Source organism: Phoxinus phoxinus (assembly GCF_949152265.1).
Source record: "Phoxinus phoxinus genome assembly, chromosome: 3".
Taxonomy (NCBI): domain Eukaryota; kingdom Metazoa; phylum Chordata; class Actinopteri; order Cypriniformes; family Leuciscidae; genus Phoxinus; species Phoxinus phoxinus.
Genome location: NC_136878.1, coordinates 23,629,371 through 23,656,359, shown reverse-complemented (window position 1 = coordinate 23,656,359; position 26,989 = coordinate 23,629,371). Strand labels below are relative to the sequence as shown.

General features: G+C 39.4%; 1 protein-coding gene across 6 annotated transcripts in view; it reads right to left on the bottom strand.

The window, feature by feature from the left end:
* The window catches only part of klhl13 (kelch-like family member 13), a 54,083-nt gene that overhangs the window by 16,639 nt on the left and 10,455 nt on the right, over positions 1 to 26,989 (bottom strand). For 2 of the 6 annotated variants that reach the window (XM_079608491.1, XM_079608492.1), the window contains exon 3: positions 1,909 to 1,980. The exons of 2 other annotated variants lie outside the window; for them this stretch is intronic. In XM_079608491.1, coding sequence (XP_079464617.1) covers positions 1,909 to 1,980 — 72 coding nt within the window. Of the gene's footprint in view, positions 1 to 1,908; positions 1,981 to 14,004; positions 14,523 to 26,989 lie in introns of those variants that run through there. 2 more of the 6 variants (XM_079608490.1, XM_079608493.1) reach the window with 2 other exon arrangements.

The following is a 26,989-nucleotide window of genomic DNA, read 5'->3' as shown; positions in this document are numbered from 1 at the left end:
CAGACCTTCTTCTCACAGCTTCAAGCTTCATACTTTTAACAAAGATATTCAACCAGGAACAAATAAAGACAAACAACCCTATCTGGATGCACAAAGTGCCCCACTGTCTTGGATGAAGGTCAGGGGTTTTGGGAGCAATCATTCAGTGCTGTAGCACAAACGCTGGAGGTATGAGTGAACAAAACAACAACAAAAAGAACAGTACATTATTGTGATACTCTTGTCACGATACAGAATCAATACACTAGTAGCACTTATTTTCCATTTCAAGGCATTGAAATAGTCGGCCCCCTAATAGTCGACTAACTATTAGTCAACTAGAAGAGACTTGGTCGCAGAAAAAAAAAGGAAGTGGCGAAATCATGCAGCTGTGAGGGACAGATCGTTAACGGCAGGAAATCCAAACATTCGTCCATCATTCATCAACCTCAAATATGGCTCATCACTTGAAACATGTAAGTAGTAGCAACTTTACAAGTCCGCTCGCTCTAATGGTAACTTAGATAAATATGAGCTATTATGCACATGCCCGAGTGTTTGTGTGGAGCGCGCACTTACTGCATAAAGGCGCCATCAAACTGTGAAGGGTATAATTTTATTTGTGTACATTTTTTAGTTGTAATAACAAAACGCTTCTCAATCTGGATGTTCTTTCTGTTGTCTCGCTCTTAGTGAACTTGAGCACGTCACAAAAATTAACCAAAACTCAGCGTCCTCACAGACATGAGAAATATATCTATAAAAAGCTTGAAATGTCTCCTTTTAAATGAACCAATTCAAATGGAAAATAAACATTCTCAGATGATGTAGGCTAATCCGTATGAAACGTGCATATAGGCGTGGCCACTACTGTGAAGAGGAGGAGTCAGCATCGTTGACTTAATCTCTGCAGCTGAAATAAATTATTCAAATGTCTTTTATAGACAGTCTCCATCTGGTTTTTCACAACACACTCATAATCATTACATTTTCCAGTGCGCTGTGGCAAGTTTGATGTGTGCGTTTGAGCACTGATTAGGCTATGTATTATATATAGGCCTAGGCAATTAAAGGCTCATTATTGTGATTTATTATTGGCTTATAAATATAAACGCACGATTAGTCCACTAATCGCTTAAATGAACAACTACTAGTTGACTAGTTGACTAAAATCGTTAGTCGAGGGCAGCCCTAATAATTTTTAAATCATGTTTAACAGTGGAATTCCTGGTGGAAAAACTATTACCCATGATTCTGCAGATCTTCACCAGAGAATTGCGAAAATAAATAATATATATATAATATATATTTAATATACATAAAAAAAAAAAAAATATATATATATATATATGCATAATATACATAATATATATATGCATATTTTGCAATAAACATAACATATATTGTTTCAATGTATACAGTCAACGTATTTAAAGCAATTGGTTTTCCATTGTTTTTTAATTTGACGCATTTGCAGAGGTTCTTGGGATTGTAGTTCTTTCCACATTTAAAGCCGTTACATTCACAGTCTTGTACCATTGTCTAGTCTAATTTTCTAATATGGTTTTGCTTCAAATCAAAGGTTTATAACCTTGTAGCTGGATGGCTTGGTTCATGGTTTATAATTCATTAACAAAGACTTTTTGAAAAACTAATTTGTCCAGAACCAAGGCCGCTGAAAACGTGGGTGGGCACTAATGCATTCTACTGTAACAAAAAAGGATAATATGTTCTGTATCGTGACCCAAGTTTCAACACAAAGGAAAATGGATGATTTCCAGTGCAACTGAGCTCCAGAGGAAGGGTCAGGCAGGTCAGGGAGTAACTACCAGACAATGAGATGATTCTATGGTTTAAAAAAAAAAAAATACGAAAATGGCAGGCACAGTCACATGACACAAAAGCACAGGCAGCTGATTGGTGCATTACCCTGTCAGGTGATAGGTTGGAGATGCAGCAAGCAGAGAGTGGGTGGTCCACACCACAAACGAGTGCTGGTGGCTGCCAAAAACAACGAGAGATATAGCATCACTAAACACACGCACATTCCCAGAAAACATGCAAACACTCGCGACACAACGAAAAAAGTGTACGCACAGACACAAATCACAAGCGTCAATCTGACAGAGAGCGAGAAATCACGAGGGTATTCATTCAATTATGCAGTTTAGATTGATCTGAGCCTCTAAATTACTGATAAATTAGATGACGATGATTGTAGTGATACAACTCAGTTTGATAACACGCACACAACAGACTGTGCTGATGGGATCAAGATGAGACATGAAAAAGCACGTACAAACCTTTATACACCAAATGAAGACAGGATAACAGAAGATAAGACAACTCAAATCTGTAAAAACTCTGTAATAGCACTAACCATCCACAAAATATGATGCGGAAGGACAATGAGAGATATTTAGTGATGAGGGGAGAGATTTAGATAAAAAAATGCAGAAAGAATGAAAGATACAGATGGATGGAGAGAGAGAGAGAGCGAGAGAACAAGGGTAAGCAAAAGAGCATTAGCCTAACAGCATTCTTTAATAATTATTATGGAGAACAGGAAGAACAGAGCTGAACAGGACAGGAGAACAGCTGGCCATCACCACCACCCCCCTCCCCCTCACACAACACACACACACACACCTCGACATATTCTGCTTTGATTAACCAACATCCTTAACTCTCCTGGACCAGATACCTGCTTGTTAGTTAGGATTTGAGAAAATATCTCTTCTCACACACACACTTCTGCTCCATTTTCTCCTGATTCAGATCATACCTCTTCAAATCAGTTCAGTTACCCTGAGCATTCACTCCTCAGAGAGAATTAGAAACCAACCTGAGGTCTGATAATGACACATCACATTTGCAAATGGGTAGAGAGAGAGAGAGAGAGAGAGAGAGAGAGAGAGAGAGAGAGAGAGAGAGAGAGAGAGAGAGAGAGAGAGAGAGAGAGAGAGAGAGAGAGAGAGAGAGAGAGAGAGAGAGATAGAGATAGAGATAGAGATAGAGATAGAGAGATTGAGAGATAGAGAGAGATAGAGAGATAGAGACTGGTTTGATAATATAAAATGTGTGGCTACTAAATATAACTGGCATTCTGTTGTGCCCTCTCTAGGCTGTTCTTCCTAAAAAGACATTATAGTGAAGGACGACTTTAAATCTAGGACAAAAGGCTTGAGGGAGGGAACATATACCTGCTGTTAGAGGAACTGCAGACTCAAGACTTTAAGTTTTGATGTTCAAATTAGTGTGATGTGAGATCAAGGTGTCGATTTATCGATTAAACGAAAGGGTTACAGGAATTTGTCAGGAATAGCTTAAGCTCTTTCGACTGTATCAATGTCATGTTGTCAATTACCTCAGGAAATCATGTCAACTCTCTTCTCAGGTTATAAGAACAGGAAATGCAGTAATGCACTTACAGACCCTCAGAGGGTTTCAAGGCCAAAATGTGAAGCTCAGATTTTTGTCAAGGCACTTTGACTACCATTCAAAAAATTGGGTCATTAAGCTTTTTAATGTTTTTGAAAGGCTTTCTTTTTTTTATACTCACCAAGGTTTTTTTTTTTTTTATAAAGTAAAACTATAATAGTTCTCCACAATATTTCTATGTAAAATGAAATCCAATTTGAAATATTACAATTTAAAAGTAATTGTTTTCTATTCGAATATTTTAAAATGTAATTTTACAGCATCATTACTCCAGTCTTCAGTGTCACATGATCCTTTAGAAAGCACTCTAATATGCACTCTAGATGCTCAAGAAACATTTCCTATTATTAGCAAATGTTGAAAACAGCTGTGCTGCCTAATATTTTTGTGGAAACCATAATACATTTTTCCAAGATTCTTTGACAAATAGAACAGCATTTATTTAAATAGAATTTATTTTGTGATAATATAAAAGTATTTAAAATACTAATTAAAAGTATTTACTGTCACTTTTGATCAATTTAATGCATCCTTGCAGAAATGTGACTAATGCACCATTCATTTTTATCATCTAATGTGGGTGTAGGTTGAGCGTGTGTGTGGTTCCACACTTCTGGTGTCAAAGTGTGTGTAATTTGTGGGCAGAAATGTGGTTATTTTTTTGGTTTGTTTAAAATGCATTTCCAGAAAGATCTGCACGATTTCATGCCGTGGTGTGTGTGACTCACAAGGCGACTCAGATCTGCTTGGTGATGCACAGAAACAGATTCATCCCCCATATAATGAGGAGACCGGAGTGTTGATTGAAAGGGTGATGATACAGAGACAGCTGACTGATGAAGAGCGCAGATACAGACAGATTAACATGAAGCAACAAGATCTTTCAAGCACCTCAGATGACATGACAGACATTTCTGTACAAAGGGGGTAATACCAAATGATGCACATGAAGAGAATGGTTCTGCTGCAAAATGCATACATTTTAAATGACTAATTAATTTGGAGTTCTTATAAGGGAACCATTAGAATACTTCCAATAATCAGTTGCTTGCTACACTATTGTAGTCACATTCATAAATTGCTCTCCATTGGAGGCAGTATCAAAACAGTAAATGCCAGGGTCAGAACTGAACAAGGGCCTAAGACAAAACTCCCATTGAAAGTACACAAATAACTGAACCCCATTATAAAGCCCACTGTTTTTTTAAACAAATATATCAGATTTATTTTCCTAATATTCTATTATAGGCTAGTGTTGTCAAAAGCACCGACTTCGGTACCAATTTAAAGCAACACTAAAGGAAGGTTTTGTACCTTAAAATAATGTTTCCAAAATCGTTTCAGTGGTTCATCAAGTAGTAACAGGGTAAAAGGCACTTCTGCCTTCGCGGTCCTCTATCTGCTATAACCACACTATATAAGATTGCCAGATCGGGTTGCGTTTCTGTAGTTCTAATGAGACATAGGAAAACTACAAATTTGACTTGCTTTACGTCAAGCGTTACAATAGTCGTTATTTAGTTTTTCTTCGTTTCTGATGTCGCAATACATCATACTTTCATAAAATCATGCATCATACTTTTGGTGTTGCTTTAAAAAATGTGAAGAACCAGCATTTCTCTCTCGCATTGTGAGCGCTGTTGAACGGATTCTTAAACTGGTTGGCCATTGCGTTCACGTGCTCGGCTGGTACATGCGGTAATATGTCCGGCAGAAAAACCAGTGTGGGAACATTGAGAGGGTAAAAAAATGACCAAAAAAAGGTGGCATGCGACTTTAAACATGACTTATTTAAAACATGTAAGTAGTAGTAGCCTAACGTTAGCAATTTTACATGGCCTTAAAAATGCGATATTAGGGCGGAAATGCACGCGTTTGTGTGGAGCATGGAAGCTAAATCAGTAACCTAACTTCCACACCATCGGAGCGTATCCATCTTCTCAAAAGCCGGTGTTGCGGCTTAATTGTTAGCAAGACACGGAGCTCACTTCTCCCCAACGTGGATGAACTGTTGTTCCCTTCTCATAATATAAGTCGACAGAGATCAGAGGGAAAAAAAATATAGTGACGGCGAGTCAGTTATAGCCTAATTGTCCATATTATTATAGTGTTTCAGTTTGCTGCGATATATTTTATTTATTCTATTTTGATTGTTTTTGGAGTCGAGTTTTCATTCAGTGTTAAAGCTGCTTGTCTGTCGATTATGATTTGCACTGATATTTCTCTTTTACGCGTTTCAGTTTGCTGTACAATTATTTATTAATTTATACTGTATGTCCAACGTTTCAAATGTATTTTTATTATAGGCTATTTATATTATAGGATTAATTTTGTTTGTATGCGTTCTGATCTTATAGTCCATATGATATAGTCCATATGATGTTTGCCAGTGTTGCTGTGGCAAGCTTTTTGCGTGCTTAATTTAAAATGTGCGCTTATGAGGTTAATTCTCCCCGATTAGGAAAATCTTTAGTTGGGGGCAGCCCAGGAGAAATATGTAAATACACTGAAGTACACTGATATTTTTTCCCATATAAGATAAATGTTATATAGTTAGAATACACGCCTTAACTAAAAGTAAATAAATAAATAAACCGCTCAAGGGGCAAATATTACCCATTTATGAAGAAAAAAAAACACACTTATAAATGATGGCAAAATGACTGATGACCAAATGAGAGTGAGCCAAGTTTACATGATGAGGCTAATTTCAGATCAGTGTAAATACAACTAAAGTCACAGTCACTAAATAGTACCATACTGCATAAATGTCACGCAATAAACACCTAACAACGTATCCAAGTGGGAAAAACTGAGATCCCTGCAGCTTGACATTTTTCACTTAATTTCCCCAAACTATAAAAAATGCATCTCACAGCTGCCATTTTACATTGTGCATAAAGGCCCTAACGGACAAGTGTGTGCTGAAGCGTGTCCGGTGTGTTTGTTTGTGCTTGTGTACTGCTGAAGAGTTGCTACTCCCATAAATGTTGTACAGACCTTCATTTAATCAAATAATGTGTTCTGTTTCCATTAGTTATTGAGAGAAACCAGCAACATCCATCTCCCTGCCTCATATTTGCAGTTCGCATGAAAGGGTCTGTTATCCAACTTACATTGGCACATTTTTGATTGATTCAAACAAACCGTCATATGATGCCAACTATGGTCGAAAAATATTCACTCTGTACTTGACCCAGGGCTGCACACCATTTCTTCATCAAAGAGATTCACATTTAAACGTGACCTAAATCTGTGTCTGTAACACTTCAATGACTTTTTAATGAAACAATATGCTTAGTTGCAACGATTCAGATTTGCAGCATGGCTTTAGTAAACATGAGGATCATGTCCGACTCAATGGAGCACATGTGGAGCTGTTTTTATATGCGATCACATGCCCACTCAGGGACGTCCAGCTGCTGCAATTATGAATTGTTCCGACCTTAAACTGGGTTCAAAACTTTTATTTTTATTACACATGCAGGGAGATGAACACAAGCCATCTGCTGCAGAAGTTCTGCATCTGTTTTACAATCAGAAATTATTATCTATTCTATTTAATTTGTGTGTGTTTGTGAAAAAGTGAGTGACTCAAGGCAGCCTTTTTTTCACTTTCATTTTTTCTTCTTCATCTCTTCATATTTTACCCTCCCTCTTGCACTACATTTCTTCCATTTCGCCACTTCACCATCCCATTTTCTTCTGTCCAAACATCCTCAACCTTCACAACACCTATTTCTCTTTCCTTCTCCGATCTCATTCCCTTTCGTTTTCTCCTTATCTTTCTTTTTCTATCCAATCTCTCCACCTCTCTCCAACCTTCTTCATCACTCCTTTCCCCCATCTGAGGTGATCTTGAGGTGAAAATTGGATTCCTGCATTTCCTCTTAGATACAACCAGATTTTAACAGATGTGAATAAATAAAGATGGATAATTACAAAAAGATTCAAAAAGAGAAAGCGAGAAAAATCAGCTGCCTTTCCTCACTTCTGCCAGGTTAATGCTGGAGGAAGTGTTGACTCATTAGATGATAAATATGGTTTTGAATAAAGGTGTGGGAGTATAACTAACATTAGATATCACAAGGAAATAAACTTTACAATTCTGACTGGCAAGACAAGAGCATTAGTGACTTACAGCATACGACGAGCTACTGCAGCACTAACTTATTTAATATAATCCCATTAATAAAATCACACACTCACATGCAGCACCTAAAATGTAACACTTGCCAAATGAAAATTAAAGTAAAAAATGGCTTTGGGATTGGGAGCTACTTACCAGTTGGCTGGTAGCTTTATTAAGAACTGCAGGGCCCAAAATGAACTTTAGCTCATCTGCAATGGCAGGAATATTGTGCAGCATTAATATTTCTTACCAGCTATGAAATATTTTTATGATTATTTTTTCCCTACTATGACAATGTACAGATATTTTTCTTTTATCCTTACATGTGACGACAAACTGCAGATTGTGACTGGTGCAGTTTGACACACTGACCTGCACTGTTTGTCACAAACATGCAAGGAGCTACGCTACTGTTCAAAAGTTTAAATGTTTTTGAAGCAGTCCACCAAAGCTGAATTTATTTGATTAAAAATACAGTAAAAACAGTCATATTGTGAAATATTAAAATAGAAAACTTGTTTTAAATTGTAATCTATTTTAAAAGCTGAATTTTCAGCATCATTACTCCAGTCTTCAGTGTCACATGCTCCTTCAGAAATCATATATGCTGATTTAGTAAATCAAGAAACATTTCTTATTAATATCAATGATGAAAACAGTTGTGCTGCTTAATAGCTTTGTGGAAACACTGAAAATTGTTTTAGGATCCAGCAATTATAAGAAACAGAAATCTTTGGTAACATTATGAGTATCTTTATGGTCACTTTTGATTAATTTAATGATTCCTTGAACAAATATATTGATTTAAAGAAAAAAAAATCCAGGAAAAATATTTGAACAGTACATTCTCAATTCACTCGCCATTGGCAGGTGTGGCAAAAAGTTAATTTTGGACCCTGCTCACATGTCATTCTGTGGCACATGGGGGAGCTGATGAGGTCACATGATCAAAATAGCTACAGCCTGTTTGTAATAAATATACTCCGGAACTTCAACTAGTACCACTATATTATTACTCAAAACAGACCACAACACTTCTAAGAAAAACAAACTTTTACTTTTACTTAAAAGGTAAGGACATTTGCATTAAGGTCAACAAATTTGGAAAATACATTTTGGAAAAAGATATAAAACTATACCCAAGTGTTTAAATGTTTATGATATTATTTGTGTTTGTGATATTATTATAATTACAGGGCATTGTCCTTACTCTTAGTTTAGTGTGGAGAAGCTGGTCATTTTTTTTAAATGATATCTCAAAATAGCTTTAATCTGGCAAAGATTAAAAACAGACCAAAGCAATGATGGACTAAACCCAGATGCAAAGCTTGCTTAGATAAAATAGCTTGTGGTCTTTTCCAAACAGAATTTTGACTGAAAGTTAGTGTACAAAATTCAGAAAACATAAAAATGAATAAAGCAGGCCTCTTTATATCTGCAGCAGCAAGAAGTCTGACACATCTCATCCTTTCATCTGAGATCACAAGGTAGAGAAGAAAAGCTGAAACCGAAAAATCCAACGTGAAAGGTGAATGTGAAAAGGACGAACTGCTGTCAGTTCTTGCCGACATTTCTGTGTGATTGACATTGTCTTCACAGGAGACTAAAGTAAACCAGAAAAGTGCTGGCAGCAAAGCAAACACAGCCTAAAATTCCTGGACAACTGTAATTCCAAAGTTTTCATCATTATAAAAGTGAAACAAGGTCAAGGCCAAGGTCCTTTTAGCAGTAGATGAGCAGGACTTTAGATCAGCCACGACTGCGTGTGTACCGTCTTGTGGTAACACAAACACACACCCATGTGTGCGTCATTCTCTTCCCCCCTGCGACAGAAGCTCTCCGGCTGTCACTCTTCATCACTCTTTTTAAGCTGAAGCCCAGGAATCCTTAAAGTCACAAATAAAGATAATTTTTTTTCTTGAATGTGTCCTTGGGACTGTGTGCTTTGATTTTGTGGTGGGTGCAGGTTTGCTCTGACTCTGTCCACTCATAAAATAAATACAATAAAAGAGTATTTTGCAAGAATTTTAGCGAGCACACCTCTCCTTTGCCCTACCGAGCGTGAAATCCTCACAACAGGCAGCGGGTATATTTAGAGGTGAGATAACACTTTAGAAGTACAAGCAACTAAATGAATCCTTACCTTCCTTACACCGCATACACATTCATTTCAATATAGTACACTGAAACGACATTCACACATTACTTTTGCACCAGAAGAATCACATCTTGAATGAAAGTCCCATTCACGCGTTCGGGCAGCACAATTTTGCACGAAGTTGCGATTTAAGTTGCACAATTAAATATAATATATAAATATTTATAAAATATCAAAATGACTATTAAACCAAAATAAAAAATATTGATATTGTAATATATCACTGTAAAATAAATTAAGTGTTCAAGAAAAATTATTTACATTTTTATTTTACATTACAATGGTAAAATATACTAATTATGGAGTCTTAATTTCACAATATTCAAGCCTTAAAGGATAGTTCCGGTATTTAACACCTTGAGTCTATATTGTAGTTTGTTTTGGATGAACAAGAGTGGTGGACAAATTTTTTTTGACAATGGTTCCTCTCTCGAGTTTTTGACTATAAAAGAATTGGCCATGGACCCATTTAACATTGGAGTCAATGGGCATGTCCGAAAATGTCATTAAAACAGCCAATAATTTTCGTTTACAAAACTGTGCAACTCACCGAGTGATTAGTGATGTTAGTTGATGTTCCAGAAACAAAAAGTGTTGCGAAATACAGTTTCTGTCGTGTTTTATTCGTCATTTTGTAAAATCCCATTGAATTCTGTTGAAGGACTGAGTGCTCGTTAATACAAATGCGCTACCGGTAACGGAAAGGGGGCTGTTTACATTTGGTCGATGTAGTCTTTTTGCTCGCTTCCGTTTCTCATAAGGCTAGCGAGCAGAGCAACTGTGCTCAGGGAGAGTAAGCGAAATAAAAAAATTTTTTAGGAACTTTACCGCAGTTTTTGACCACACAAATTCTAACCATATTGAAAGACGTGACCACTGACCAGTGCAATATGAAGTTGAACTCGACTGTGAACGTGAGTGTCCCGCGAGACATAAACATCGGTTATCGCCATCAAGTGGTTGGGAGTGTGCTAACGCTTCAGATTCAAAAATTGAGGAAGTTACACGGTTGTGAAGTGTCTGAAAAAATAGTTCCACTATAGCAAAATAAACGGATTGGAATCATATATTGCGACGATATATTGTTTATAATCATCAACGAACACCACTAACCACTCGGTGAGTTTAACAGTTTTGTAAACTAACATTATTGGCTGTTTTAATGACATTTTCGGACATGGCCATTGACTCCAATGTTAAATGGGTCCATGGCCAATTCTATTTTAGTAAAAAACTCGAGAGAGGAACCATTGTCAAAAAAATGTTGTCCACCACTCTTGTTCATCCAAAACAAACTACAATATAGACTCAAGGTGTTAAATACCAGAATTATCCTTTAAGGGGGTGATGAACTGAGAAATAAAAATTTCCTTGAGCTTTTGACATATAAGAGGTCATCAGAATATAAAAATATCCTATACGTTTCAGAACTGAAAACTTCTTTGTTAGTTCAATAAAAGCTTTTATTGACATCATGCAGGCACAGCAAAAGACAGGTTTTTCAAAGTGGGAATCTATGATGTCAAAGGGTATCAAACACGGCCTCCGCAGAAGAAGATCAACGCCTACTTCAACACTGACTGACTGTTAGCCCCGCCCACCGATTTACGCATTACATGCAATAGCTAAATAACATAGGCCTACGAGATGATAATTGCTAAACCAGATCGAGCTACCAAGCAATAAACATGCCGTTTACGAAATATTGTGCCGCTGTTTCACAGCACAACGAAGCTTTTACTGTATTTACATCGTGTTTGCATTGTTATTTTGTGAAAGCATTTGTGAGAGTGCAGAAATTGCGTTGCGATAAGATCTTTTCATTCATTCGATCAACAGACTGTCTATCATCTGCTCAGAGCTCATCACTGCAACCGATGGGATAGATTTAAATATAATGCTTTAAACAATACTTTTCACAATTCGTTAATCTCGATTGCTGTAATAGTAAAAAAACATAGTAAAAGTTTTCGAGAGAGTTCCACATGTAATACTAGCTACTTCATAAACAGACACGTCAGCCAATCACAGCAGTGGGTCTCACATAGACACGCCCCTTAAAACAGAGCGTTCAAATCAGAGGCTAAAATCAGCTTGGAAAAATGCCTTTTATTTCTAAATTATGACCATTTTTGATGTAAAAATCATACTAACATTATAAGGGCACCCCAGGCAACATTATAAAATAATAAAACAATCCAGTTCATGACCCCTTCAACCATCAAACATTTTTGACATTTTTAAATTGCAGCCTTTGCAATACGATAAATCACAATCATATCGTGATTTTAGTTTTATTTCAATTAATTGTACAGCCTAATTAGCGTAATGTGCTTTCTATTTTAATATGATACTGTGCTGTTTATTATAACCATGCCCTGCAGTTGTTTTCTGCCACTTTAAATACTAAAGCTCAGTAACTGAGTGGATTCTGATTGGCTGTCAATGGTTTTATCATTCATCAGCTAGTAAAACTTTATAGTTAGCTTAGCTATAGTTATTATCCTAGGTGTGAACATGCAAACTCTCACTATAGTTCTCTCAAATTTTTTAGCAGCTGACAATAACATCCTGTCATTCAATATTTCGTCTCAAAACACACAAAAAGAGAGAAGGATTCATGTGTCCAAGAGGCATTTCTCCTCTTATTGAGAAATACAGAGACCACAGCTCACCACCCTGTAATCACACACAACACACAGCCAAAGCAGTAAAAATAGACTTTGTTTTTGCAAGGTTTTGGGAGGGGCGACAGCAGGGTAGGGAACCCAACACTGTACACAACCCCAAACCTTAAAATTTAGAAGATACAGAAGACAAATAAATTCCCCTGGAGAATCAATAACCTATGTTTATGAAGACAGTATATGCACAACAGATCTATGGCTAGAGAGGCACAAAGAACGAGAAACTATTAACAAAACAAAAAAAGACAATGAACCTTACTCAGAACTAGCAAAACCACTTTCAGACGAAGACTGATATAGCCTATGATTAGTAAGCGAGAGCAGCACCCTTAAACTCTCGCTGGCTCAACTTTGTGCCAGAGGAAAATTAAGATCTAAAATGAATAAAAAGAGATAACTAGTAGTATGGTCTTATTAGAGATGGTATAGGAGTCAGATTAAATGTATATGATATTAGATGTACATTCAAAACGTTCAAATATACTTTTATTGCAATCATTATGATCACAAGCTGTAATAACGCGTATAGAAGGATAGCACTATTTTGCCTGTTTAACATGACTTTAACCATCCACATTACTTGGACCCTCATCCCAAATTTTTCCCTCGACTCAGTCACCTCTAGCTTCTTGATTGTAACATTTGAAACATGCATTTCTGCTTTAAAACAATGTGTATTTTGAAAAGCGCTATACAAATCAACATGAACTGAATAATATAGCCTACAATTTTTTCATTTCATTAATTCATGATAGAATATATAAGAATATGTTTCACACATCTTGAACATACAGAAATATCCAATTAATCCAATAAAATGTAAATGTCTGCTGACAAAAAATTAAATGTAATTTTTAATGTGTCTTATTAAAATGATTGGCTTGATGCTGCATTGGTTGGAAGTCGTGTTGACAACAATACCTACACGAGTTAAGAAAACCTTTACAATTTTAAAAGGCTTTGCAATTGTAACAGACGTTTTTTTTAAGCGGTTTGTTTAAACTGGGTAGCCTACTGATGACCAACACTCTAGTGCGCACTGGTCCACAAAAGAGGATCTGTTTATAATGTTAAATACAAACTGCGGCTTTTCACATTTAAAGTTCGTCGTGCATTGGTGTATTAAACATGCCTGAGCAAGGATTAAGAGGAGCGGAAGCGCTAGCGGTCATGTTCCGTCTATCATCCAGCATCAGCAGCCCATCGGGCCCCGGGCCCCCACCCACCGCACCACAACACAAGCGATCAAACCCAGGGCGCACGACACGCCAGGACAAAAGATTCTTCACCGGCTGTTATCTCGGCCCGGTGCGTACTAGAGCTAAAAACAGCCTCGGGAAGGATACGGAGAGAATAGAGAAAGAGAGAAAGCACATGAAAATCCTCCGTGGATGTAGAGAACTAAGCGGCGAGAGGAAAGACGCTAAACGTTATAAAATGGGTCTCTCTAAACGTTCACAATTAGGTTACAGAGAAACGAGGGGAGGCGACACCGACCTCGAAACAAGCACAGCATCCTTAATGAATGTCTAAAGACGGAAAATAAACAATAATTTTAAAACACACACACACACACACTTCGACGCGATAATATTGCTCTTACTTACATATATGCAGGCGAGAGTGGGGAGGACCTGGACGTTTTAAGGACGGGTACGGGAAATTTCCAGCTTACGGGCGAACCGCTTTTCCATTTCAACGGCATGTTTTTCCAGTCAGCACCTCTGAGATACAGCGCGAATGAGAATAGCCGTCAAGAGCGAGTCCATGAAGAGGCGACCAGCGCGGGCTTCCATCCCCGGCAGCCCTCACCGAGAGCAGGGAGGAGGAAGAGCAAATTATAAAGAGGAGGATCAGCCGCCGACACAGGCAGCTCTGTCTGAATACCGCAGCGAAGGTTGGCGGAAAACCGGGAGGAATGACACTTAAGCCTGAGCCGAGAGGTGAAAAGCAGGTGTGCCTGAGCCGAGCATCATCTCCTGAGAAAGACAGAGGGGGGATGATGATGGAGGGAGGAAAAAAATAGGCACCGTCTCGTCCGGTCAGCGCAGGGAACAGGCATGCGCGGTCGGTGCACTGGATGTTCAGCTAGTGCCACCTTGTTTGAATGCAGGCGGACTATGGCAAGCCGTATTAACATTCATTCAATTAACTACTTTCGATTGTATGTTAATAGTGCTTTAAGAAATAAATAAATAACAATAGTAGGCCAACCCAATAATCCCTGTATTCAGTAATTCTCTAGTATTCGTTACATCTGTGCTTTAGATATCAACCATTTACTTCTGGTTACTACGGGGCTGTTGAATGCTTGAATCTGATTGGTTAAATGTTCTAAGGTGTGCACTTATTTTCAGGGAAAGTATTTCCAGGCAGGTCTTGACCACATTACATGTCTATATCACTTCGCCAAATGATTTCAGTTATTTCAAAAAGGTCCTTACAGCCCACAACAGCAAAATAACCTAAATTCACAACTACACTGACCAAGCAAATAAATATAGCAAACAATAAGATAAAAACATCAAATTATGTCCCTGTTTTTCCCCACAAAATTACGTTTATTATAATTTATTACTAATTACTAATCATTTATTTTCTGAAAGCACACTCTCTTTCTCCCGCTCTCTCTCCAAACGCACAAATACACACAGTACGGACACACACTCAAACAGAAACATGTCGTCAGCGCTGCTCTGATGATTTTATCAGTAAAATAGTTTAACAACTTAAAAGCTACCTGACATTACTCACTAGCAGGGGCGGTTTCTTCATTAGGGCGATTGGGCGACGCACCACCAAAGTGTGAAAGGGACTTTTTCAATCACATTCGCATTCAACCGCAGAGTTACGCTAGCCGTCACTGTTGTTCTGCCGCTGGATATAGTCCAATCAGCATCAAGTCACGTTTGGTGGAGTACCGCCTCTTTTTGGGCGATTTCACTCTGGCCGAGAATCGCCCTTTCAGTGTTCCCATAGACTTCCATACAAGATTATTTTTTTTCGAACTGCAGGCACTGCAATACATTCTCTATGGGTTCCGGGAGGGCTCGCACCAACGTGCTTTCGTACATACATCACCATCCTTTTCATACATACGTAAGCTTCACTTGTGCAGCGATTGGCGGAAACAAATATACCTCTATTTATAATGATGTGACATCCAATAATTTCCTGTGCATAACTTACATTCCACGGACATATTCTCCATCTGTAAACGTTAGAAAGTTAAGCGAATATTTCCATTTTGCTGTCTGGAGTGGACGAGCTTCTGCAGGCTAAACTTCCGTGAACGAGCGCCGCCGCGCATGCGCGCCGAACAGACAAAGCGCAATGGAATAGGAGTACAATAATTCTGACTAAAATATACATTAACACTAAATTATAAATATTTTTTGCTAAAAAATTATTTGTTGAATATTTGTTGTTGTTGGTGAACATAAATGTGCTAGAATTGATATCAGTTTTGTTTTTATTTATTTTCATTTTAAGTTTAGTAAATATAACTACTTCTTTAAAAAGCATTATTTTGTTTTTAGATTGTAATGTTGCAATGTTAGAATGTTATGTGATTTTTTTTATCCTTTTTTGGATAGACTGCAAGGTTACATTCACTATGTTTTATAGCCTTCAATATGAACATTGTTTGTAGGACAATATTGATCAGGATATGAAATATATATATTTAAAATAAATAGTTTTTTTTTTATTCAAATAGAAAAAAAATTAAATACTGAGATTATACCATACATCGCCATTTAGCCCAACAATTCAGATTTCTTTAGCATTTGGCTATTGCCCAATACCTTATGGCATGCTTTAAATGCTGAATTTTTCATTTTTAGCTAAGCAGTAGGCTAATGATACATTATTATCACTGTTAAATGGTTATTTAACAATTAGCCTACATTCAGTTCTGCATTAATAATTTAGATTGTTTGCGCCCCCCAAACGTTTTGGAATTAGCAACAGTTTGATATTAGATGTGTAAGAGAAGATTAGTCCTACACACAAGGGCATTATAAGGACAAAAACATGAGAAATGTCTTGAAATACGTCATCTGAACAATGTTTTGAGGTGTGGAAACTAGTTTAAGTGGAATATTTGACTCCAGGCCATTCAATTATTGAAAAATAATGCACACCCGAGGTGTAAAAGGCCCATCGTCAATTATTCCTTATACTTATAGAATAAGTAATATTGAATATATACTAAATAGGGCAATTGAAAATGACACTAGTCACTATCTGACTACTTACTATTAATAATTTAAAAAAAAGTATTATAACAAAAACATTTGCTAGTTAGATTTAAGGACAGAAAAAAAAGTTAAATTGGCTTGCCATTGCTGACTGCAGAGAGCTAGTGAGTGAGAGAGATATAAGAGTTTAATGACCTGGCATCAAATACAACACGACTGCAGACACAAGAAATCTAAAACCCAAGTACGATTGTCTTGAACATTAAAGACCATCCCTCCTGTTCCTCAGTGTTGTATAATAGTGAAGCATTTCTCACTGATGTCCATTATGAGAGACAGGTCTTTTCAAAACATAGCTAGCTAGGCGGCGCAAGCAGGGCACAAACTCCACCGCGGGGCTCTTTACCCACTGCCGTGACAGCACATGTCAAAGAGGAGACAGAGAGGAAATGAAAGAGCTATCACATTCGTTTCTGCGATTATGTCCATCTTCGTTAAAAGTGCTGACAACAAATCAGAATAGATGTACTTTCACTTATTAAATCACTTTCTGGATATGCTACAACATTTGAAAACGTGACCAAGTGCGCGTCATTCTCTCTGTTCTTTTGTGCCGTCCACTATTGGAAATTGTGGATAATGTAGTCTTAGTGAGTTAAATTTTATGCTATGTATTTTTGTACGACTGTTTTTTTATTGTGTTTTGTGAAGCACCTTGGTCAGCAGTAATGTTGTTTTAAGGTGCTATATAAATAAGTGACCTTGACCATGAGCTCCCCCTTTCTCTCTGTCTGAGTGGCATATGGTGGCCCTTCACCTCACTGTGTTTTGCGTCAAATTTGCGTTTCTTTTGAGTCAAATTTATATAAATTTTCCATTTAAATATGACATTTACACAGTTTATAGGTTAATGGAACACACTTACCTTACAGCTAACATTATAAACAAGCAAGAAATATTATAATACTGTTGAAAAGTTTGGGGACAGTAAGATTTGTAAAAAGAAATGAATATTTTAAAGGCGCAGTATGCACTTTTTGTAGAAACACTTATATTTTTGAAATCAACCCAAACAATAATTATTTGTGAAAAATAAAGCAAGCAAAGTTGACAAACAAACGACAAGGTCACAAGGAGGGAAATAAATTAACATACAGTACACACGAGTAGGCTTTACAAGGAAGAATTCATTGTTAGTCACCAGCAGCACACCAGCTCCAGACAAACACTGACACTCAACCCTGTCCTGTTAGATTACGACACATATCTTAGTTCTGTGAAAGATAGCAAAACCAATGTTACACGCATATGGAGAAGAAACAATGCAACCTCGGCATCCATTTTCAGGACTTCTCGCCCTCTAACGTGCAGCGCTGGAAAGATTTTCTAATATTAATCTAATCTTGCCTGATCATAACCCTTATTTTTTCAGTAATATTCCTCTGATATTTACCAATATAAATTTTATCGATTTTTTTCTTTTGTAATGTCTCTCAGCCATCTCTTTCTAAGTCTTTCTTCAAATCTCCCTCTTGCTCACTCTCTTTCACTCCCCCATCATTAGGGCGGAGTATCGAGTTCGATACTTTTTAGGCACTGACCGAATTGCCTCGATACCATTGAGTATCAAAAAAATCTCTTGTCCTACCTACAGTACCAGATTTCAATACCTAAGGGGTTAATCTTATCAACGTCAGTGAGCCAATAAGCATAAAGCATGATTGGGTGTGGCGATGCATCATGGAAAAACACTAGTTTACAGCTTTGCCAGCATAGGAATACCGTAATTAAAAAAAATATTAAAATTATAAAAAAAACAGCTATTTTAAAATCAATAATAATTTAAATATTACATTACAATATTACTGTTTTTTACTTTGACTTAGTTTAAAAGGGACAATAACGATCTTATCATGTGTTCAACTGACCCCAAACAGTATGTCAGTTTTGTTGGTTTATTTTTATTACTATATAATATAATCTGCATACTCACCCAAAATGAAAGTGCAGTCATTGTTGGCAGCCTCTCTTAACTTTTATGTGCTCAAACATCTACAACAAACAGTGTACAAGTTCACATGGCCTGCTGTGGATCCTGCTATAAGCTGGGCTTAGAGATAGAAAGATCATCAGAGGCCATCAGCGGGTTAATTCTACCAGTATCTCAAAAGCACAGGTCAGGTAAAACAGCACACAGGCTTCATGACAGCAGGGGATAAATGTTCAGTGAGCACACCATTATGATCAAACAGCAAGAGATTAGTGCACAGGAAAACCTCAAAATAAGCAAAAATCACAAGGATATACCTTTCCAACTCACATTTACTGATCTTTAGCTAAAACAGTGTTTGGAAAAGATAAACAGCATTTTAAAAGGACACATGGTGCTTCTAGCTGTAAGCCTGCGGCTCAGAACAGATGCGTTACTGTCTGAAGTGATAAACTGGACAGTGAATCTGTTAACACAAGCCTTCATTAGAAGTTAATCAGTGTAGGAACACTAATGGACACAACAGCAAATTAACCACTCACAAAATAAAAATGAATGCTTTTCTACTTTCTTCTGACTCACCCCCCACCATCTCGAGCTACTATGGATTCTCCATTAAGGTATTACAGATAATAGCGGCCGATTAGCGGATGCAAGGAGGGTAAGCCATCTTTCATTTGGATCTTCTGATTTAAATCTGTTTCTAGAAAACCTGGAATCTGGGTTGTGACCCCATCAAAAGCCACCCTCATCCAAATGAAGCTGACATGAAAGAAACTTGATTTGCATTTCAAACCATGACACTGGAATTTTCCATGTTTCTAATCTTGTTGAGAAGAGTGTTTGGAGTAGACAGGTGGGACGACAGTATCTGAGAGGGGCAGAGAGGGCTTCACTGAACCCAGGGACAGAATGTGCATTATAGATGAGACTTAAAGTGGCTGGCAGTGGCCACTACAAACGCAGATCCTCATGAGCTCAGTGAGGAGCACGTGAACCAACCCATTGTCAAATTTAATTTCAGTCAAGCAAGCAGCTCAGGTACATCCAAGAAGACAAATATGCACAGACACACAAACTCTGTGAACATCTTCGGTGAAAAGGCCAAAAACAAGATGAAGGCCCATGAAAGAGCACAAGTTCATACCTGCAAAGTCGTTGCCTTTAAAATGTGAAGTTTTATAAAATGATAACCCTCACATTTCAGCCTTAAAATCATTAAATTAAAAGGATGACTCAAAATGATAAATTATAGGCATTTTATCTGGTCCATTAACAATTCATAAACAAAAAAAATTCTACACAGGCTACCTTATTATCTTAAGTGTTGAGATTTTTAGAATGCACATTAGCTTATTTTCCCTCAACAGGTTAAAATTAACAAAAATGTGGTCCAATTTTCGCATTGGCCTGGAGAAAAACGGCAGACACGCTAAATGAAAATGTAACACCACTCTCTGATAGTAGGTAACCTCTGTAAACAAAGTCGGTTCCCCTTAGAGATACATTTGCAGAATTCATTAATTCATCCATTCTTTCATATAATTTCTCCCAGCACTCTGCATTCTGTGCCTGCGTGAGACTGTTGCTAACTTTGCTTAATGCTGGACAGTGTTTTTCAGATCGCGATAATCAAATATGATTTTAATGATAAATAAAATATGAAACTGTACTTGTTCTGAATTTTAAAAGAGCAACTTGGTAGGGGAAAAGTCAAGAGGCTCCAGTTATAACAAGCTTTTACTGTTGCTAGCGCTGCAAATTAGGCACACACATCTTTCACCTACATTTGTAAAGAAAAACTCACTCTCTCATTCCTCATGAAAATAATGTTTTTCTTTTCTTGGCTTGAATGCAGTCTTGACTCATCCTGATGCAAACAAGAGTTTCTAGCTAATACTGTCCATATTAGCTCACTCTGCTTGAATGAAAAGAATGTCTTGGTAAGCTTCCTCCAATCAGGCCACGAGCTACTAATAGCTCGCAAGCGGCGTGTTGGAGACCCCTGGTCTGGAGTGTGCGGGTATGCAAAATATGACTTATTTTGCCATAGGGCTGCAGTATAGATTCAGTAGTGGAGGCCATGACTTCTGAAAACACAGAGTCAAAGATCTTGGGACTTCAAGAACCAATCAAAACTAATAAAAAAGAAAATCCATTTGAACCCAGCCTAAACCCTAAAGAAATCTGTTATTTACTCACCCTAATGTCGTGCTAAAACGGTATGAATTTCTTCAGTGGAACAAAAGATCTGGGATGGTCTTTTCCATGCAATTACAATGAATGGCGACAACAAAAGTCAAGCTTCCAAAAGGACACAAAAGTTCAAATAAAGTTGACAGCTACAATTTGTGTGTTTTGTGTTTTTTAATTTAATAAAACTAATTACACATCCAGTGTGCAAATTGAACAAAGAAAAACTCCAACCTCTTTTAGTTATAGTGTCTGTCTACATCACACTACATAATAATAATAGTTATAATATGAATCCCATGACAGTAATAGCCATATATAAAACAAATGCACTGAGAAATAAAGGAAACGATGGGTTAATAAATGTAATCCCAGGTTCTTTGATAACTGAGTGAGTTGTTTCACTATGGAGAATCGCTTTGGGCGTGACCAACTACGGAAGCTCCTATGCCACCACGTCTGTCTTTGACAGATAGGCCGACCTGAGATCAGGCTCCGCCCCCACCTACATCACTCAGGTCAACCCCTAACGAAGATCTCCTGGCCCGAAGCTCCCCTAATGGCGCTTTTCCACTGCATGGTACGGCTTGGTTCGGCTCGGTACGGTTTGACTCGGTACGGTTCGACTCGGCGCGGAACGGTTCGGCTCGCTTCGCTTTTCCACTGCGTAGTACGACTCGACACGGCACGGTTCGGTTTGCTTTAGCTCGGTTGCTTTTCCACTGCAGTTAGTACCGCTTCAAAGTGGGTGGGACTGATCGTTAATAGTTAATAATAATACCTCTACTGGCTCGGTAGTCACTTTTTAGTTTTTTTAATTTGTCCCTACACTGTTTGTAGGTCCGGTGGTAGCCGTGTGCGGCTAAGAGCTGTGCTACTTCTTGGAACACTTTTTCATTCCGTGTTGCCCCATCCAGCTCTCGCTGTATCCGCTCCTCGGCAACCAACGAGAGGAACGTCTGCACCTCGTCCACTGACCACGATTCAACCATTCCTTGTTTGATTTTTTTTACTTCTTTTGTCAAGTAAATACTCTAAAAACGCGTTGGCTGTTGTCTGGCTATTTAAATCTAGCGGGTTTAGTGTCTCGTGTCGCAAATACAATGAGGCTGAAGTGATGATTCTGTCTGACCAATCAGTGATCTGCAGTGTTTTCACGTCACATTTAGTATCGGTACGGTACGCTTGGAACCTCAACAGAGGTGGTACCATTTAAAGCGGGCCGAAGCGAGCCGTGCCGTACAGTACCATGCAGTGGAAATGCGCCATAAGTGAGCCGTACCGAACCGAGCCGTACCATACCATGCAGTGGAAAAGCGCCAAAGCGTGCCGTGCCGTACCGAACCGTACCGTACCATGCAGTGGAAAAGCGCCATAAGTAAGGCCCATGATGTAGCCATGCCCCTAGTGGAGTGGGCCCTTAAGCCTTCGGGAGGTTGGGAACCTCCGCATTTATATGCTAGAGAAATAGCTTCTACAATCCAATGGGACAGTCGCTGATGTGACAATGGCTTCCCTTTGTGAGGAGTAGCCCATGCCACAAACAGCTGGTCGTTTTTTTTTTCATAACCTGCTGTCCTTTCCAGGTACACACGAAGCGCCCGTACAGGACACAAGGAATTCAACCTCCTATCCTCCGGAGAAGAGAACGGAGGAGGGTGAAAAGCTGCAAGTTCTGTAGTTTGACTTTGACATCTATACGACGAGTCCACTACTTTAGGTACGAAAGCAGGGTTAGGGCAAAAGGAAACCCTTGTAAACCCTGGAGAAAACTGCAGACAAGACGGGCTGACTGACAGAGCCTGTAAGTCACTCACCCTCTTAGCTGACACCAGCGCTAACAGCAGTGCTGTCTTTAGAGAGAGAAACTTTAACCCTATAGCTTCCAATGGCTCAAAAGGGTGTTGAGAAAACCGTAGACAAATTCCACAATGGGACCATCCGCCTGGCCACTGGCCTCTTACGTCGTGCCCCCTTCATAAAGCGACTTATTAAAGGGTGCTGACCTGCTGTCTTGTCACCAAAACCCACATGACAAGCAGATATAGCCGCTAAGTATACCTTTATCGTAGAAAAAGCTTTCCCTTTATCTAACAGATCCTGGAGGAAACATAATATGTCCCTCACTGAACATTGAAAAGGGACAATATGACTCCCTCCGCACCATCCTTCAAAGACTCGCCATTTATTACTATAAAGTGAGCGAGTGGAAGAGGCTCTTGCACTTTGTATAGTGTGTACGACTGATGGGGGCAGACCTGCTGCACTTAAATTCCACCTCTCACGGGCCAGGCCCTGAGAGCTATCCTGTCTGGGTGAGGATGGTAGATCTAGAATTGGATGCAGAGATGTGCTCCTCTTCTTTGGAATCACAAAGTAACAGGAATAAAAACCCTGACAGCTTACTTCCTTTGGCACCACTCTGATGGCTCGTTTGTCTAAAAGAGTGTCTATCTCGGCCGTCAGGATGCGAGCTGATTCTCCCTCGGCCACTGAGACTATCATACCATTGAATCTGGGTGGTTTCATGGCAAATTGAAGTCTGTATCCCCGTGAAATCGTGTTTACAACCCACGGATGAGCTGCGCATGCGCGCCAATTGCATATGCGAGCCGAGAGAGGTCCCCTGTATACTTCCCCAACGCAGGCGCGCTTTGATGACGTCATTACCGTCTGTTTCCCCCAGGGTCCGGAGCCATCAGATCTCGGACCATGGTCAGATTGCCGTCCGCTGGGAGCCAGTCTCACACTCCTAGCCCTGTCTGTCGGTCTGTCTGCCTCTCGCAGCAGTGGCTGCAAAGCCCTGCCGTGCTGGCTGAGAGGGTGGTCACGGTGTTTGCTTGCGTGGTAAACAGAGGTTAAAAGCTTTATCCTCCTGTTTCCTGAGGGTGCTGGTTTCTCTCATTTTCTCGAGAGCTGGTGTGCGCAGCATCCATCACCTCTGCTTTTTGAGCGTTGCCAGACAGGTTCAGCCATAACGCTCTCTCACCTGAAACGACCAAGCCCATAACACGGCCACAGCCCTGAACCGCGCCACGAGAAGAGCGGATAATTAGGTAGTTTACCACACATCTCGTCCCAGAGTGCTGGGTTCGGCACTCCCGTATCTAGTTGTCGCCCAATCTCCTCCAAAATCTCTGCCTGGTACGCTGACAATAATTTCACCGCGTTCAGCGAGCACACTGACTGCGACGCATACTTGTACTCCTCTGATAGACAGATGCGGTCAGACACTCCATCTTGTTCGGCAGCGAAATTTGGGATGAGGCAGAAATAGAGTGGGGATTCTGATGGAGGTGATAGGCCACTGAAGACTTTATCGCTGGGGGTCCGGCCAGCCCCAGCTCTCCCATTCCTTGGATCTCAAGCTTAGAGCATTCCTTGGTCAGGAGCTTGCTCTTAAAGGGACTACCCCAATGGCGGCATGGCGGGTAGGAGAGGTCTCATTGTGGTTTGTGCAGGCAGTAGCCTTTTCCCGTCATAAAGAGTTAGCGTCGCCCTCCGCGTCCTCGTCCCCCGGCTCCTCCTCCTCGTGTGCGAGAAGGCCATCGAACAGACGAGGATATACGGGGATTCAGTTTCCATCATATCAGCCCAGCTCGTCGTGGTAGCTCACTGATGGTCCTTAGGTTTTTACCGGCAATGACGCACAGTGAACGCACGTTTGTGGGTCCGCAAGTGACGTTTGAGCATGCTTAGCGCCCATGCACACAATGCACATGGGATGGGGGTCCCTGCCCGAAATGGTTGCTCCACATGATGATGGTGCAGACTCCCTGCTTTTCGACTCTTTCCCTTTGGCGGGGATCAAAGACTGTCGACATAACGGCTGGAGAGAGAATGAGTAATTTAAAGACTCGTCACAACACGTTAGTCCGATGGTTCACAGGGCAGTTAGCCCTTTTCACGGCTCGCCTGACGCGTAAAGCCTAACGGTGGTTTGACACCACTGAAAATTCTACCGTCGTGATAACACGCGATAGTCCAAACAGAATAGCCCGCCTTGACGCGGACACTATTCGGTGTGTGACACTCAACACAGTCCAATCCACTGATGTCGTGTTCGGTAGCGTAATCCAATGACGGTCCGCCTGTTGAACAGTTAAGCGAAATCAGTGACGAAGTCAGACATGCTGAGAGAGCTTGTTTTAATACCTCACGGGAAGAAAGCGAGAATGACTTCGTTAGGGGTTGACCTGAGTGATATGGGTAGGGGCGGAGCCTGATCTCAGGTCGACCTGTCTGTCAAAGACAGACGTGGTGGCATAGGAGCTTCCGTAGTTGGTCATGCCCAAAGCAATTCCCCATAGTGAAACACCGAGCGAAGTTAGAAAAAGAACTTTCATAATTAGTTTTGTACTAATTTCTATACTTGAAAGAGATAGACACATTATATTTTAAAAAAAAACTGCAGAAACTGCATCAAGCTTTTATTTTGGCGGAAAACATGGTTTACAAACACGTCTCAGTCCAGTCAGTGTCAATCAAGAAAATAACCAATGGGCCGCTGATCTACTCGTTTCATGGCTGTCAGAAAGAAAGAAAAACTAACTTTTTTTTTACCAAAGCATTACACCGGCACAAAGATCTCAGCGCCACCAATAAAGCAAAGCAAATCAAAACAAAATGAATGGGCCGCCGATGTACAAGTTTTATGGGCCATTAAGAAGAATTTTTTTTAATATATATATGTATATATATATTTATATTTATATTTATATTTATATATATACATATATTAACAAAAAGTATGAGCACGTCGGCCCACCGGGAAAGTGCCCAGTCTGCCAGATGGCCAGTCCACCCCTGCATATCAGCTCTCTTTTTCTCTCTCTTTCACACACATACACAAAAGTAATTGGCTGGCAAAAAAACTAGCAAAGTCCATTACCGGCACAAATCCCAGCTAATTCCATTAGTAAAGCAAATATCATCCTATAACAGGGCCAACAACAAGAGACAAACAAGACAAGTGTGTGACTTTACAGCACTCCACTAGTAGAGCATGTTATAAGCCTATTTGTGTGTGTGCCTAATCAGTCGTGTGTATGAGCGTGTGAGAAATAGACGTGTACTTATAGAGAGCAAGAAAAAGTGCTGTGAGTTTCAGACACACATGCACCAAGAGTAACCTCTACCGGGCACAGTTGGTGCTCCGATGACCTGAGCAATCAGATGAGAGACTGTTATAGTCACACTCCTCACACTACCTGCATTTCTGCTTTTCCTCATGCCTCACTCATCATTTTCTCACGTGAGAGAGCAAATGTTCTTCATCCTATTACATCCTACACTCTCACTGCCCTCCTTACCCCTTAATCACTCTATTAATACATTTCTATGAATAGCCACGGCTCACCCTCGCCACACATTTAGCACTTAATTAAGTGGGTGAGGACAGCGGGGTGTGTGTATTTAAGAGAGACAGAGAGCAATGCTACTATAAACCTCGCTATGTCTCCCATCGTGTCGCTCCTGCACTGCACAGTGGTAAACGTGGCACTATAATGCAACACACCCTCACTGTTGTCTAAAGCAGTTCCTGTTCCACAGCTCTCATAGCTCACACCTGTACTGCCTGAAGCCAAACATTGCGATGACTTCAGCTAGTACCTCACACAATACATCTGATGTCATGTGTGGCATGCAGCTATGTAATGTCACACAGAAACAAAAGATGAATTATTCAAACAATTTATGCCGGTTGGTAGGAAAGTGAAACCAACCTTTGCTCTACTTTCCCAGAATCAGTTCATGATCTATAAAAAAAAGGCTGTATGTTTGTTTGGATCAGTGTCCTGCATGGGTCCAGTTTGGTAAACCCGCACGGGTCCAGTTTGGTAAACCCAGCCCCTCATCCAACAGCAACACCCTACCCGACTTGCTTGACACAAAGACCACGACCCAAACCGCACCCGCATTAAATCTACTATATCAGAAAGACAAAAATTATTTATTTTCTTATAATTTAACACAATCAAGCAAACCAACATTATGCATTCTGAGTTGATGCATTTAAGAAAATAGGCACACAGCCCAACAAGACAATAATTAAAAGAAAAAAAAATGAAAACATGCACCTGTTGTGTAAACAATACAAAACTTTCGCCTACATCATGTGAACAATCTGCCCATAAAGACTATTTTGAACAAATGTTCATAATTATGCACTTTTGTTCAAATGAAACTATAGGTAAATAAAAACAA